A 16,941-nucleotide genomic window follows, 5' to 3' on the forward strand; every position below is an offset into this window, starting at 1 on the left:
TGAAAACGAGTTAAGGATCATTACCCAATAGTTTCCTATGAAAATTTCTCAAATTATCGCCTCAATCTGAGCTCTCAAAGTCCCAAAGTAAAAATGAGATCAAACCCTCGTAATTTTCCCTTTGCTTCCCAACGATTTCGCTTCTGCGAGGCAATCACCGTATCTGCAGTTCCGCACCTGCGGCAAAACCATCGCAGGTGCGGACTTCACTTAAGTCCTTAATTCCACTTCTGCGAGCAAATGGGTCGCACCTGCGCGCCCGCTTCTGCGAAATACATCCGCATCTGCGTTCCATCTTTCGCAGAAGCGACTCCGCTTTTGCGGTCCTAACATCGCAACTGCGCCCACATGACAAGCTTCTCCTAACCGCACATGCGTTCCTCTACTCGCACGTGCGAGTCTGCACCTGCGGTCAACCCCACCGTTGGTGCGATGAGATCAGAAGCTATAATGCTTCAGCAATTCTTCCAACTCCCAATTTGATCCGATAACCATCCAAAATCAACCCTGGCCCCCGGATCCTCAACCAAAGATACCAACAAGTCCTAAAATATCATACGAACTTAGGCGACCACTCAAATCACATCACAACAACAAAAACACGAATCACACTCCAATTCAATCTTAATGAACTTGAAACTTCACACTTCTACAACCGATGCCGAAACCTATCAATTCATGTCTGATTGACCTCAAATTTTGCACACAAGTCATATTCGACATTACGTACCTACTCTAACTTTCAAAATCGAAATCCGATCCTGATATCAAAAAGTCCACTCCCGGTCAAACTTTCAAAAAAATTCAACTTTCGCCATTTCAAGCCTAATTCAGTTACAGACCTCCAAATCACAATTTGTACGCGCTCCTAAGTCCAAAATCACCCAACATAGCTAAAGGACTCGATGAAACTCCATTCCGGAGCCGTCTTCATACAGTTCCAACTACGGTCAAATTTCTAGAACTTAAGCTTCCATCTTAGGGACTAAGTGTCCCAATTCACTCCGAAACCAAAAATAAAACTTCCCGGCAAGTCACATAAGCATAAAATGATATAGGAAAAGCAGTAATTAGAGGATCATGGCTATTACTCTCAAAACGACCGGCCATGTCGTTACATACTTTCAAAGTTGAATTACAATAATATTCTTTAAAATCTGAATTACAATTTTGTCCTTGAAAAAAAAGCCTACAATTAAATAATATTCAAATTAGATTGGAAGTTAGCCGCTGTTGTTGCAGTACTTTATTGCTTCATCAAATCAATTCAATGGATTCAATTAAGTTTAAGCCATTCATATTCCCTTTCCAGAAATATTCTCCTTTAATTACTTCATCATAATTACTAGGAAAATGTTTCTCCCTCTTCTCCATTTTTCTTGAATTCTTAATTTCCAAAAGCTTTAACAATACAAATTTGGATTGTTAGGGAGAATCAGAAGGTAGAATAAAAAAGGATATCTAATAAGCAACGTATGAAAAATTTGTTGAGTTTCACTCTTTATATTTTATTTATTTCATCTTCCATGGTAACGTCTTTCTTTTTTACATTCTTTATTTATTTATAGCATTGTAAATTACCTTAGTTAATTTTGATTGTTTCTATTTTTCATAATCAACATTAGTAACTTCTTTTCACATTCTTCACCACACACTATATAAGTGCACAATAAGGTATCTTTGTCCCATTATCCTTTTTATATTCTTTCTGCAAGAAATTTTTTCCCCTCAAAAGAGTGTATAACTCACCAATATCTGCAACATGTATATATGTTTCAATTATTTTATGGTGCAAATATTAACTTCTTTTCCATCCTTTTTGAATCATAGTTAGCAAGCTATTATTCTTGAATATGTGATTTCTTGAAAAGTTCTAAAGTTAAACATAGTACTAATGTGAAAAATCCTCTAGAAAATCTAGAGCATGATAAGTTAATATGGAGAATTTCTATGATTGTGCAAGACCTTTATATTGTCATGTTATATTGAAATAGCTTATGATGTAATTGTAGACTTCGCTTATGTACTTTTGGATCATAGCTAATTAACCAATATAGTACTTAGTGCAGAATATGATTGTTGCAGATTATTTGGTATTGTCACTGCAAAATTCTTATTACGTTCCATATAGCCTTAGATCAGTTACTTCATTTAGAAAACATATCAAATGATTTGTTTGTCCTAATTTCAATGCCTTATTATTTAGTATGATTGTTAAATTCATTATCAACATTAAAACTTATTTTTGATGTTCACGATGATTGTGTATGTACTGTTTAAGTATTCTTCATAACCACATCCTTCTTGTGAGACAATATGCCAAATAGATAATACAATCCTTTTTCTTGTAGTGCTGTTATTATTTGCTCGTTTGATTTTGATTTTGGTGACTTTGTAGCATGTCAATTTTGTAAGTTTAATTTTCTTAGTTATTCAACGTTGATTGTTTGTTTCTTTCATCTTCATCGGTTATAATATTTTTTCATTATAACATTTTTGACATTCTTCATTATACTCTATAAAGGTGCACAACAAAGTGGATATGGTGGCAAATTTGAACACACATAAAATATCCGTGGTTCCTACTTACGTGTTGTTGTGACATATTTAATTCATATATTTTATCATCTTTTATATTTTCTTCAATATAAAAATTTTCACTTAAAACTTATGAGATAATATTTAAATTCTCATTAAAAAATTAATTTGTGTGAATCATTCTCAAATCTATAGAAGTATTAAATTTTCTGTGAAGTACGACTAATTAAAACATCAAACTATCAACATTTGACATATGATTGGCGTGTTAAAATCACTATATTTATGCAATTCAACTAATATTCTCTATCTAAATCATAGATGAAAAGGCTCATAATTTTGAATTAGACAAAGGGTACATGTACGTGCTGTCACGACCTAAAATCCATAATGGTCGTGATGGCGCCGGACACCACTGTCAGGCAAGCCAACAATAATTACTTAATTGGGTTCTCATTTTATTATTTCTGAAATCATATTTTCTTCAATTAAATAGTAAAAGATGGAGTTTACAAAATAAATAATAATATCTTTAAAATTTCCAATACAGTGCAACCCATAATCGCCCAAAATCCGGTGTCACAAGTGCATGAGCATCAACTAGGAATATAATATAAAATACAACATCTGTCCGTAATACAAATTGGACAGGAAAATATAAATACTCTCAAGGAAACTCTACTGGCTGCGGACTCGTAACGTGGAATGCAGCTCACCTAAGTCCCCGCAATAACCGCGCCTTTGTGCCCACAAGGCCACTAGACATATATGCACCTGCACAAAATAATGTGCAGTAAGTGTAGCATGAGTACGTAAATCAACGCGTATCTAGTAAGTATCCCGCCTAACCTCGAAGAAGTAGTGACGAGGGGTCGACTTCAACACTTACTAAGGGCCAACAATATGATAATATGAAATTCTAATTAACCATGATATATATAATAATAAAACTCAGAACAAGAAATAACTGAACAATTCATCACCATATTTAAGAACCCAAATCACTTCATTCATTTAAAACAAATACCCTTTCAAATAATGAATTTATACCAATTATAAAAGGGACTTTCAGTTCTATTATCACGCACAAAATTCCACTGAGGACGTTCGGCCCGATCCAACATAAATGTAAAATGTGCACTGCCGAGGGTCGAACGACATGAACCATAGATGCATCTATCACCCGCTCGCGGATCATACATGCGACACGGTCAAATATAAATTATTAATAAATCATAACTCCTTCTTGATTCTTTTCAAAATAAAGAAAATTCAACTTGAAGCTTTTAAATCCTTAAAATCCTCGACTTAGTTTTATTTCATAACCCCGCTCGCGGATCATACTTGCGACGCGGTCAAATATAAATTATCAATAAATCATAACTCTTTCTTGATTCTTTTCAAAATAAAGACAATTCAATTTGAAGCTTTTAAATCCTTAAAATCCTCGACTTAGTTTCATTTGATACAATTAACAAATATAATCAAATAACGGTGTCCACATAGCATGGTGTAAACTTAAAACTACCCGGACATAAATAGGGATAGTAGCTACGTACGGACTCTCGTCACTTCGTGCGTACATAGCCCCCACAAATAACAACACATATTAATTAACTCCACCTATGGGGTAAATTCCCTCTTAGAAGGTTAGAAAAGAGACTTATCTCGCTCCGAAGTTCCATCACCGTCTCTCAAGCCCTTCCAATAACTCAAACCGATGCCCAACGCTCCAAAACTAGTCAATAAACATGCAATTCCATAAATGCACACTCTAATACTTATTATAATCCAATTTATAACAATTCCTAACTCCACTTGAAAAGTCGATAAAATTACCCTCGGGCCCACGTGCCCGGATTCCGAAAATATTCAAAGATAAACCTTACCCATATCACTATGAACTCAAATATATAATTATTCCAAATTTCATGTCCAATTTCGTGGTCAAAATCCAATAATATCTATTTCTAGGTTTTCTACCAAAAATCCCAAATTGCTACAAATTTCAAGTCTAAATCCCTATCTAAACCAAGTACTTAACTTGCAATAAGTGAAAATCACTTACCTTGCATAGGATGGCAAAAATAATCCCTTGAAGAGCTACAAAAATCGCCCAAGCTGTGTGGAGAAATGGGTGAAATGAACCCAAACCCAGCTTTAAAATATTCTGCCCAACCACAATTTCCGCTTCTGTGGCTAGCCAACCGCATTTGCAGCTCCGCATCTGTGGAAATAACCTCGCAGATGCGGTTTTCCCCCTTTGCCGGCTTGTCCGCTTCTGCAATCAGTGGCTTGCTTCTGCGAGACCGCTTCTGCGGTGCATGCGCCGCACCTGCGCCCATCGACCGGTCCTGCATTGCCAACTTCACACCTACGCCTTCGCAGGTGCGCCCAAATGTTCCGCACCTGCGGTTTCTGACCAGCCTCCTCTCCTTCGCACCTGCGACTCGTGGCTCGCACCTGCGTCCCTTTTCACGCAGGTGCAATTGCACCAGGTATCAGCTGCCTCAGCATTTCATCCAAGTCCAAGCTCGATCCGTTAACCATCCGGAATCCACCCGAGGCCCTCAGGACCTCAACCAAATATTCCAACGCGTCCCAAAACACATCACGAACTTAGTCGTACCTTTAAATAACATCAAACAACGATAAAATATGAATCACACTCTAATTCAAACATAGTGAACTTTGAAACTTCAACTTCTACAATCGATGCCGAAACCTATCAAATCACGTCTGATTGACCTCAAATTTTGCACACAAGTCGTATTCGACATTACGGACCTACTCCTACTTCCAGAATCGGAATCCGACCCCGATACCAAAACGTCCACCTCAAGTCAAATTTCTCAAAAACCTTCAAATTTCTAACTTTTGCCAAATGACCCCAAAATGACCTACGGACCTCCAAATCCACTTCCGGACGCGCTCCCAACACCAGAATCGTCATACAGAGCTATTCCCAGTCTCAGAATCCGAAACGGACATCGATAACATTGAAATGCACTTCAACCCAAATTTATGAAATCCTTCCAAAATGTCAACTTCGACAATAGACGCTGAAACATTCCCGGGTCATCCAAAACCCGATACGGACATACGTCCATGTCCAAAATCATCATACGAACCTGTTGGAACCTTTAAATCCCAATTCCGAGTCATTTACTCAAAAAATCACCCTTTAGTCAATTCCTCCAACTTAAAACTTCTGAAATTAGAATTTTCTTTCCAAATCAACTACGAACTTCCCGAAATTAAATTTCGACCACGCGTACAAGTCATAATACTTGAAGTGAAGTTGCTCAGGGTCTCAAACCACTGAATGACGCGCTAGAGCTCAAAATGATAGGTCAGGTCGTTACATTCTCTCCCACTTAAACATACGTTCATCCGCGAACGTGCTAAGAACTGCTCTGGAGATGTCTGAAATCGTTGTTTAACACCTCGTTCACCTAGCCGTGCTACCACAACTCGGTTGAGCACATTCGCTCGAGCAAACCTGAAAATCCCCCTTTTTATCTAGTCAAATAAGCCTTAGAGCCCAATTCCAACATACAAACACCGTTTCAATCACTACACGATGTACCAATACATGATTGTATACTCTCACTGAATTCATACCATGCACTGCATAATTTACATGACCATAATAACATCCCCTGATAACAACGGCCGGAAACCCACTAATCCGATGCTCACAACATACCTCATGACTCATATAAATCCTGTTCTAACTCTTGCAATATTGCCACGACAGAGAAGATGTGCAGAACTTATAATCACCTACCAAATCATAATATATGGAGTCTCTCCTCCCGACAAGAACAACTACCTCATTCTGGACTGAATGGCAATATTTAGTCTTTAATATGCTTCATATAAATCCGATCGCACTGATCCCAGGTCCAATAATCTTGTCTCACCCAGTACAAGCTGCTCAGGCAATAAGCCACCTCTGACACTGCCAAAAGTCTCATAGGATGCCACAATGTGCCAACAATCCACAAACTTGAATGTGGTACATAAGGAAAAACGAACTCTAAAAATAGTTACTCAACCCCCGTAGCTAATTAAACAACCAAAAGGATGTTATGAACCTTCCTCAGGAAATGAGAAGAAAAACATCGTGCAACCTTGCAAATGGGAAACTGTACTCAATAACACACTGTTGCGGCGTGCAACCTGATCCATACATGATATCGTTATAGCGTGCAACCTGATCCAACCATGATACCCGTGGCGGCGTACCACCCGATCCAAACAACATATCTGTGGTAGCGTGCCACCCGATCCAACCATATACCCTTGGCGGCGTACCACCTGATCCGCACATAATAATCTAAAGGAGACACACATCGAGCCGTAACGCTCATACACACGAAATGCCCGAATATCAACCATAAGAACGCCAAGTGCATAATACAAATCCTGGGGAGACGGGTAGCATCACGCGCTACAAAACTCAAGCACCACTAAGGTGCGATATATGATCTGCATCTCGAGAGCCATCCTGCTCACATAACACCACAAACTATACGGGATCTCAATACGAGTGCAAATACTCAAACCGTCTCACAGCCCACATGGCACAATAGAGTATTACATGAAATAGCTAACGGCAAAAATAACATCCAAGGCCCGAAGACCTTTCTGAACATAACGCTATGCTGAGATGAGCACATCCGACCTGATATAGAGCCCACATTCACATTTAGATCCATCCACTAACCTCAAACCGATTCTGATCATACCATGCTTAGCTAAATAGCCTCTCAAGGATCCACAATGAACTATTCACGACACATAAGAACAACCGTCAAATCCGGAACAAAATTCCACATTCCACAACCAAATGAACCGAGTGCCTTTCAGGCATAAATTCTCACATTAACGATAGTATCAAATCTCCATACTTGGTTCCAACCTTTAATCAATCAGGTGACTACATGTCACACTTATGCAATCTTCCCGTGGGATACACTCCTACGACCCTCCGCACCAGGTAACAAGTCTGCACATCCATACCACCGGCCACACTAATGCTGTAAAGCAAATCAAGAAGCCGCAAACTAGTACACAAAGCCTCTTACACAGGACACCGATCTAAGGTGACGCTAAGGATAATACCAGCTTACATTAAACATCTGAATTCTTCCCCGCTTATCCGAGCTCGTGACATTCTTGTAGACATCAACTTCAACCTTGATCCTCAACTTCCAATTCCTGTGCCGCTTGCTGCACCTAACATACCAATACGCAAGGGTACAAGAATTTTATCATAGCCCCTGATCTACTAATAGAATAAATACTTCATCATATAGAAACCTTTTACTTAGTTCACTTTAGAAGAACCAATGCATCACGCAACTAAATTCCCAAACCGCATAAAATACAACCTCATACTTGAAATCCTATAGTGCTTTAGCGGGATATAATGAAGGCCTTTTGGATCAAGGTCGGACCTAATGAACTACGACGATCTTTCCTTAAATACTCCATTTTCTCAATTCGGCTCATGCTTTCTTGACTCTTTGAATCATTTTCTTCTTCCTTGGGGGAACTAGATAGACACTTTGTCACTCTTTCTTCTTTATGACGATCATTTTTCTCCTTTTCTTATTATTCCAAGCCTTTCAACATTGTTTTCTTGAATCCTTTCAACCTTTGCTTTTCTTTTGACATACTTTTTTTTGGAACATCATTTTTATATCCTTTTCTTTGCCTTTCATTTTCATTAATTCCTTTTGTTCTTTGCATCATTCATCACTTTGAAATTCCTCGTCTCTCCCCCAAACTTATGTCTTTTACTATTGTTCATCATGAATGCTAAGGAAAGATTGGGTGCCAAGAGAGGGTCATTATAGAATGGATGGAGGCTTGTAATGTGGTTATTGAATGAAAAAGGCTTAGGCTCAAAGGGGTTGACTAAGGACATCATAGTGGTAGGCTATGGAAGTTTTCAAATTCACATGGAACCAAGGAGAGCCTATAATCACTTCTCAAGTCGAGCTACACTTAGACTTTCGCCTAGAAAAATATTCGGGGCAAGTTCTAGACTTGTTGGAATGGGACTTGGACTTGCAATGCAATACCTCACCTCTCAAGCTACTGGATTGTTAAAGAGAATAGATTAAAGGGACCACAACAACCTTAGCTAAGATTGAAGATCACAGATGGCTCACAAAAACCACTTGATGATAGTTTTAGTCAACTCAAGAGTCTAAAGGTCACAACTAGAGCTAATCTCTTCAACCAACTTGTCTCTAACCATGAGGTCGAATGTAAATGTGTTGGTACCAAGTGAAGCCTGCTTGAGACACTTTTATTCATTACTACTATATATCAAAACAGAAAGAAAAATAGACTCAATCCCTTAAGAAGGTTGCCACGGCACCCATTGTTGGGAAGAGCCACCCGGTTCACACAAATTCCACCTTTGGAAAGAACTGTGGCATTAAGAAAACCAAAGGCTATTGATCACAAAAAATTGTAAAAAAATAAGCTACAAATTCAAAAAGAAACTACTAAATGAAATAAGAAGCTAAGCTATTAAGGATAATTATAAAAGAAGTTATAAAGTAAAATACAGAAAGTAAACTGAATATGTACAATAGGGGATTGAAACGAATATACACAAAATGGGGATGAATATATACATGGAATGGTAATTTTATATACATACCAAAAGTGAAAAGTACAAAAATGAAAGTACAATAAGTAGAGAATAAAGAAAAATAGTATCAAAGTTATTACAGACCAATCATCAAAATCATCATATCAAAATAAGGCCACCCCCCAAATAAAGACTAGCATTTCAATGCTAAAAGCAAAAATAGAATAGGGGAGGGATAGAGAGTAAAGAGAACTCCCTATGAGGCCTCTGTCTGCATGGGGTCACTGGTGGGGTCCTGTGGCTGGCCAGACTCATCACCTCCCTCGGGGTCCTCCAGCTCAATCTCCAAGTCCTCCGTCTGGGGTATCACCACTCTCCTCACCGGCTCTCTGTCAGCCTCCTGCTCTGGTACTTGTGCTGGCTGAGCTGTCTGTGCTACATGGACAATCTCTCCCATAAGGAGATCTAGAGGAATATCGCCGGCGGAAGTGAGCTTCGCCACCTCCTTCTTCAACTCTTCTTGACCCTTCTTCACTTTCCTCTCCTGTTTACCCAGCTCCTTGATTACCTTTTCATGCACACCCAAAGACTCCAGAATCTTCTTTTAGTTTTCAAGAATACTCTTCAATGATTCCTCCACTGATGGAGATATCTGGAGCTGTGCTGGAACTGCCAGAGCTGCTACTGTACTGGATAAGGCAGATAGCTTTGATATAGCTACCTGCATCCAGTTGTTGATACCGGCCAAAGTCAGATTTACCCTCACTGCAGGGTAAGCTGATGAAGAAGGCACTGATGGTGGGATAGAAGTGGATGGCCCGGAGGATGGATGTGGCATGGCAGCAGATGACCCCTCGGCTGTGGAAGGCACGGACCTAGTGACCACTACCCTTCGTGTCAAAGTGTCTCCCCTCAACCCTCTGGTCCTCTAGGTACATAGTGATGAAATTGGGGTAAGGGTAAGACCATTCTTCCTTCCCGGTTGCCTTAGATATGTTTTGGGCCATGAGGTTCCCCACATTTATCGGGTACCCTGCCAAGATGGACGCTGTGAAGATCGCTCGGGAAAGTGAAATGCCACTGTCATGATGGCACGGATCAAGGCGGCTGCAGAGTAAGGTGCACCACCCTTTTGCTTCAAAGCTAAGGGTGTTTCTGGGAATTAAGACTCCCGGTGTAAGCCAGGGCGATGTTGTCCCTGGTATGGCTATCACCTCTGCTAACCATGGATGGGCTGCTTCATCTAGTGCCAACTTCTGTATGTATAGAGCATCGTCTACATCATCAAACCCGGCATATGTATTCAAAGTTTTGCCATCAAATCAGATCTTCTTTTTTCGTACCTTAGTCACATGGGTGCCCTTTTTGATGTTGGCAACATTGGCATAAAATTCCTTGACTAGGAACTCATTTGCTTCAGGTAACTTGCTAGTGAAGAATTTCCATCCCACTCTTTCATCAAATTGTCTCTTCACATTCGGGTTGTGAGGGAGAATGTCTCTTTCTATGAAATGATGCTCAAGGGTGAGCGTCCTTTATGGCCACTATTCCCGAAATTTATGGTAGGCCTTCTTACTCACAAACTAATCTTGCCACACTGCCGGCTTCCTTGATCTACTCAACCCCCCCTCATGTGTATCACCTCCTCTCCCGTCATCCGTAACCACTTTTTCATCATCCATATCAATAGGAGCAATTGTTGAGGCCGGAGTTGCAGCAGGTGGGGGAGGAGGTGCTGAAGCCTCACTATCTCCTTCTGAGCTATCATCCGGCTTAGATGCGGAGGTGGGTTGATCGATGATACGGAAAGGTTGAGATTGAACCTCGGGTTGTTGTTCAAATTATCCCTCGGAAATCTCCCAGAAAGGGAGGTATTCACTAATGTCCGAGGAGTCATCCTGAGGTCTCACAAGTGGTGCTTTTTTGCCAATAGTCTTCTGAGGTGCTAATGATGCAATGTGCTTCCCTTTGACTCGACCGCGGGAGGAATCTTTCCTCCCTTTGGATTTGTCGGGACCACCACGAGATCGCACTATTATATGCACATACAATTAGTGAAAGATCATTAGTATTGTGGTTCAATGAATTGGCAGAGGACATCAGATGAAATGATCAAGGTGTTTCTCAAAAAAGGTTTCCGCCGACTGCTTAAAAGAGGCGCGGTTGCGGAAGGGTCAGCGCAGTCCACGTAAAAATGAGCGCGGTCTGCGAAAGAGTTGGGATCAGACTACCAACTCTCTGAACATTGGATTCCGCCGACAGCGAAAAAAAAGGGCGCAGCCTCAGAAAGGTCAGCGTGGTCCGCGTAAAAATGGGCATGGCTGCAAATGAGTTGGGATCAGACTACCAACTCTATGAACATTGTTTTCCGCTAACAACGTAATTTGGGACGCATCCGCAAAAGTTTAAATGCGGACATCATGAAACTGGATGTGGCCGAGGAAGCAATTTTCAAAGTCTCTACAACTCATGAGCGCGGACCGCGAATTTTTGGACGCGGCCGCGTAAGTTCAAACGTGGACCGTGGAAAAATCATCGCGTCTGCGAACATGCAACCGTACTCTGTTTCTCACAAATTAGAGAACGCAGACCGTATAAAAATGGACCGCGGTCCGCGAAGTTCAAACAACACTGGCTCTGGCACATTTGAACCCTAGGGCTTTCACTAAGTGCAAAATTAATGCAATTAACATGAATAGTTAATAACCCTATCCCCCATTAGGCATGGAAAACAATTACCCACATGGATATATAAGCATCAATTAAGCATGATCTTGAGATTTTGGCATGTTTTAAACCCTAACCTAAAATAAAAATTAAAAGTAGAAGAAAAGAAAATCAAAAGATAAATTTAATGTAAAGATTTGAGCATACCAGATGTGGATTTGTAGTAGGAAATAACTTCTTGACTAATGAGATATGAAATTGAAATTTAAAGAAGTGGAAGATGAACAGTTGCCTATTTCGCTGAGAGCGTGGGTTCGAAAAAGTGTAAAAGACCTAAGTACTTCCTATTTATACCAACCCAGATGTCACCTGAGCGCGGTCCGCATAATTCCACTGCGTCCGCACTTTTTATCTTTGGAAAAACCTTTTCAGAAACAAGTCCGCTGAGAGCGGAATAAAGGGCGAGGACGAGTAATATCAACGCGGACTGCGAATTTACGAACGCGGACATGAATACAACTTCATAGAGTTGATATTCTGGACTTTTCAAATCCGCGTCTGCTGACAATATATGCCCCCACGAAAAGTTCTCGCTGACCGCGAAATTTTGAGCGCGGTCCGCGTAATTCCCCACTCTTAGGCAAATTTTTCCAGCTACAGTCTTGTACTGCATAAATAATTCCTATACAAAGCTCACAACCAGTTAGTTCAAAATAAAGCATGATCTAAGAAGGAAATCAAAGAAGAAAGAAAACACATGGGTTGCCTCCCAAGAAGCGCCTAATTTAACGTCGCGGCATGACGCATGTTACCAACATCATTGGAAATTGATCAAGGCTACCACATGGCTGTCATCAAATTTTCTGAGGTAATGCTTCACTCGGTGCCCATTAACTCAGAAGATTTTACCATTTTTGTTTTTCAAGTCAAGAGCACCAAACGGAGTCACGTGAACCACCTCAAAGGGGCCACTCCATTTTGACTTAAGCTTTCCTGGAAACAGTCGTAACCGGGAGTTTAATTGAAGAACCAAGTCACCCTCCTTGAATTCTTTGTTCCGGGCATATTTTTCATGTAAGTACTTCATCTTGTCCTTATACAAGGACGAGCCGGAATAAGCATGAAACCGGAATTCATCAAGTTCATTGAGTTGCTCTACCCGGAGGTTGGCTGCTACATCCCATTCAAGGTTTAACTTCTTGAGCACCCACATGGCCTTGTGCTCTAACTCAACCGGAATATGGAATGCTTTCCCAAATACCAACCAGTATGGAGACATACCAATTGGAGTCTTGTACGCAGTTCTATAAGCCCACAAAGCATCGTCAAGTTTCTTTGACCAATCCGTCTGGTTTGCATTGACAGTTTTTGATAATATGCTCTTTATCTCCCTGTTGGAGACCTCAACTTGTCCACTAGCCTGGGGATGATAAGGGGTTGACACCTTATGATTGACACCATACTTGAAAAGCAAAGTGTCGAAAGACTTATTGCATAAATGAGAACCCTCATCACTGATGATTGCCCGAGGGGTGCCAAACCGTGTGAAGATATTTTTCTTTAGGAACACCACCACACTCCGTGTGTCATTGTTGGGAAAAGCTACAGCTTCAATCCACTTGGAAACATAATCAATAGCAACCAGAATATAAGTGTTACCACAGGAACTCATAAATAGCCCCATGAAGTCTATTCCCCACACGTCAAAATATCGATCTCAAGAATAGTGGTGAGAGGCATTTCATCCTTCTTGGAAATTCCACCAGCTCTTTGGCATTCATCACACCTCTTAACAAGCTCACTTGCATCTTTATACATGGTAGGCCAATAAAATCCACAACTAAGAACCTTTGAAGCAGTTCTCGCCCTACCATGATGACCACCGTAGGGCGAGGAATCGCAAGCATCAAGAATATTCATTTGCTCCTCTTCCGGGACACATCTCCGGATCACACCATCATTGCAAATCTTGAAAAGATAAGGCTCGTCCCAATAATAATCCAAGATGTCCCGTTTGAGTTTCGTCCTTTGGTTAGAAGAGAGCTCACTCAGGAAAATGCCGGTCACTAGAAAGTTAGGCACATCTGCGAACCAAGGCATACCATTCAAAGACACAAAGAGGAGTTGTTCATCCGGGAACAAATCATTGATTTCGACGCCATTGTAGGACCTTCCCTTCTCTTCTAAGTGGGAGAAGTGGTCCGCTGCTTGATTATAACTTCCTTTTCTATCAATGATTTCAAGGTCAAACTCTTGAAGTAGAAGAACCCATCTCATCAACCTAGACTTCGAGTCCTTCTTGGTCATCAAGTAACAGAGTGCCGCGTGATTGGTGTGCATAATCACTTTGGCACCCATGAGATATGGCCTGAACTTTTCCATGGCAAAGACAATGGCTAATAACTATTTCTCGGTCACCGTATAATTGACTTGGGCGTCATTCATCATTTTGCTTGCATAATAGACCGGATGAAATATCTTGTTGACCCTTTGCCCCAAAATTGCTCCCACCGCAACGTCACTAGCATTGCACATGAGCTCAAATGGTAAGTTCCAATTAGGTGTGGTGATGATGGGAGTGGTTGTCAATTTATACTTGAGAAGCTCAAAAGCATTCATGCAATCTTCATTGAACACAAACTTTGCATCCTTTTCTAGCAGCTTGCACAAGGGGAGTTTTGAGAAATCCTTAATGAACCTTCGGTAGAACCCCGCGTGCCCAAGAAAGCTCCTAACTCCCTTGACGGAAGTAGGAGGAGGGAGTTTTGAAATAACTTCAATCTTTGCTTTTTCCACTTCAATACCGTCCTTTGAGATCTTATGGCTGAGGACAATGCCCTCCTCAACCATAAAGTGGCATTTTCCCCAATTAAGTACTAGGTTGGTCTCTTCACATCGCCTAACACTTTGTCAAGATTATCTAATCATTCTCCAAATGAGTCCCCCACAACACTAAAACAATCCATGATCACTTCGAGGACGTCCTCCACCATATCCATAAATATTGCCATCATACACTGCTGAAAAGTAGCCGGTGCATTACACAAACCAAACGGCATCCGTGAGAATGCAAATGTGCCATACGGACATGTGAAGGTGGTTTTCTCTTTGTCCTCCGATGCAATGAGAATCTGGTTGTATCCTAAGTACCCATCTAAAAAGCAATAGTAGGCACGCCCGGCAAGTCTGTCCAACATTTGATCAAGAAAGGGCAATGGAAAGTGGTCTTTGCGGGTCACTTTGTTCAGCTTTCTGTAGTCCATACATACCCTCAATCCGGTGACAGTACGAGTGGGGATCAACTAATTTTTCTCATTTGTGACCACAGTCATACACCCCTTCTTCGGCACACATTGTATCGGTGAAGTCCATGAGCTATCCGAAATAGGGTACACAACCCCTACATCAAACCACTTGACAATTTCCTTCTTGACGACCTCTTGCATAGCCTCGTTCAATCTCCTTTGATGTTCCACGGAAGGTTTGGCATCATCCTTTAGTATAATTTTGTGCATGCAAAAGGCGGGGCTTATACCTCGAATGTCAGCCAAAGTCCATCCAATTGCCTTTTTCTTTCTTTGAAGCACCGCAAGGGTGGAGTCTACCTGCACGTTAGTTAGGCAAGCAGAAAGAATAACGGATAATGTGGAAGAAGGGCCTAAGAATTCATACCTGAGGTGTGAAGGCAAAGGTTTCAACTCCAATGTTGGTGGCTCCTAGATTGAGGGCTTTGTTGGTGGAGTCTTCCAATTTTCCAAGACCAATGAAAGTTTACGGGGCCCGTATGAGTAGGATCCCATTCCTTGCAACGCATTTGCAAATTCAACCAAGCCTTCCTTTTCATCATCCTCATAGTTTAGCAACACAGCTTCCAAAGGGTCTTCCACATTGATCATGGCACTCATGTCATCAACTATCACCTCTGTCACAAGATCCACAAAAGAGCAAACTTCATTGCTATTTGGTTGCATCATTGATTTGCATACGTGGAATACAACTTTTTGATCGCCCACCCGGAAGGTGAGCTCCCCTGCTTCCACATCCATACCTGTTGCTAGGAAAGGTCTCCCTAATATTATAGGTACCTCATAGTCGACTTCGCAGCCGAGAATCACAAAATCAGCATGCAAAATAAACTTGTCGACCCGGACTAGAACATCATCAATAATACCAAGAGGCCTTTTCATTGTCCGATCCGCCATTTGTAATCTCATGGAAGTAGCTCTTGGTTGCCCAATACCTAGTGTCTTGAACATGGAATACGGCATCAAATTAATACTTTCTCCCAGATCACACAAGGCCTTTGCAAAATTGTCTCAACCAATGGTGCATGGAATTGTAAAGGCACCAAGATCTTCAAGCTTTGGAGCCATCGAGTGCACAATGGTACTAACTTGATGAGTTATTTTGATGCTCTCACAATTCATAGATCTCTTCTTAGTAATCAAGTCCTTTATGAACTTGGAATATCCCGGCATTTGTTCGAGAGCTTCCACCAAGGGCACATTGATTGACAAACTTTTCATCATCTCAGTAAACTTCTTGAATTGATTTTCATTATTTTGCTTTACAAGAATTTGAGGATACAGTGGAGGAGGCCTTGGCAAAGGGGCCTTGGCTTTAGGCACTACCGTTTTCGGTATTTTTATCACGTGTTCCCTAGACGGGTTCACATCATTTTGAGTCTCCTTCATGTTGTCATTGCTATTGATCCTCACTTCATCATTCACATTCTCATCATTGGTTTTAACGTCATCATCTTCTTGCAACACAACATCTTCATTCACAATCTTCTTTGGATCAGAAGTACTTGTATCTCCACCTCTACTGCTTCTTGTGGTCACCACCATAGCATGACCTGTATGGTTCCCTCCCTTCGGGTTTACTACCGTATCACTTGGTAGTGCCCCCCTTAGGGCGAGTATTCAATGCTTGAGAAATTTGACCCAGTTGTACTTCCAAGTTACGAATAGAGGTAGTATAGGAGGCTATTTGGGCATCGGAGTCAGCATTCCTTTCCAGCATTTGTTTGAACATATTCCCTATTCGCCCCATCTCATTATTTGAAGAGCTTTGCCCTTGAGACGAATATGGAAGAGGATTGTTTGGTTGTTGATACA

At 40.9% G+C, this 16,941-nt stretch overlaps 1 protein-coding gene across 1 annotated transcript; it reads right to left on the bottom strand.

Annotated features, from left to right (window-relative positions):
- Window positions 1–16,137: 16,137 nt before the first annotated feature.
- On the bottom strand, window positions 16,138–16,671 carry LOC138908334 (uncharacterized). Its single transcript, XM_070198992.1, has one exon. It carries the CDS (start codon window positions 16,669–16,671, stop codon window positions 16,138–16,140), a length of 534 nt encoding a protein of 177 aa, XP_070055093.1.
- Between the last annotated feature and the right edge of the window lie 270 nt (window positions 16,672–16,941).

This window comes from Nicotiana tomentosiformis, chromosome 3, assembly GCF_000390325.3.
Source record: "Nicotiana tomentosiformis chromosome 3, ASM39032v3, whole genome shotgun sequence".
Taxonomy (NCBI): domain Eukaryota; kingdom Viridiplantae; phylum Streptophyta; class Magnoliopsida; order Solanales; family Solanaceae; genus Nicotiana; species Nicotiana tomentosiformis.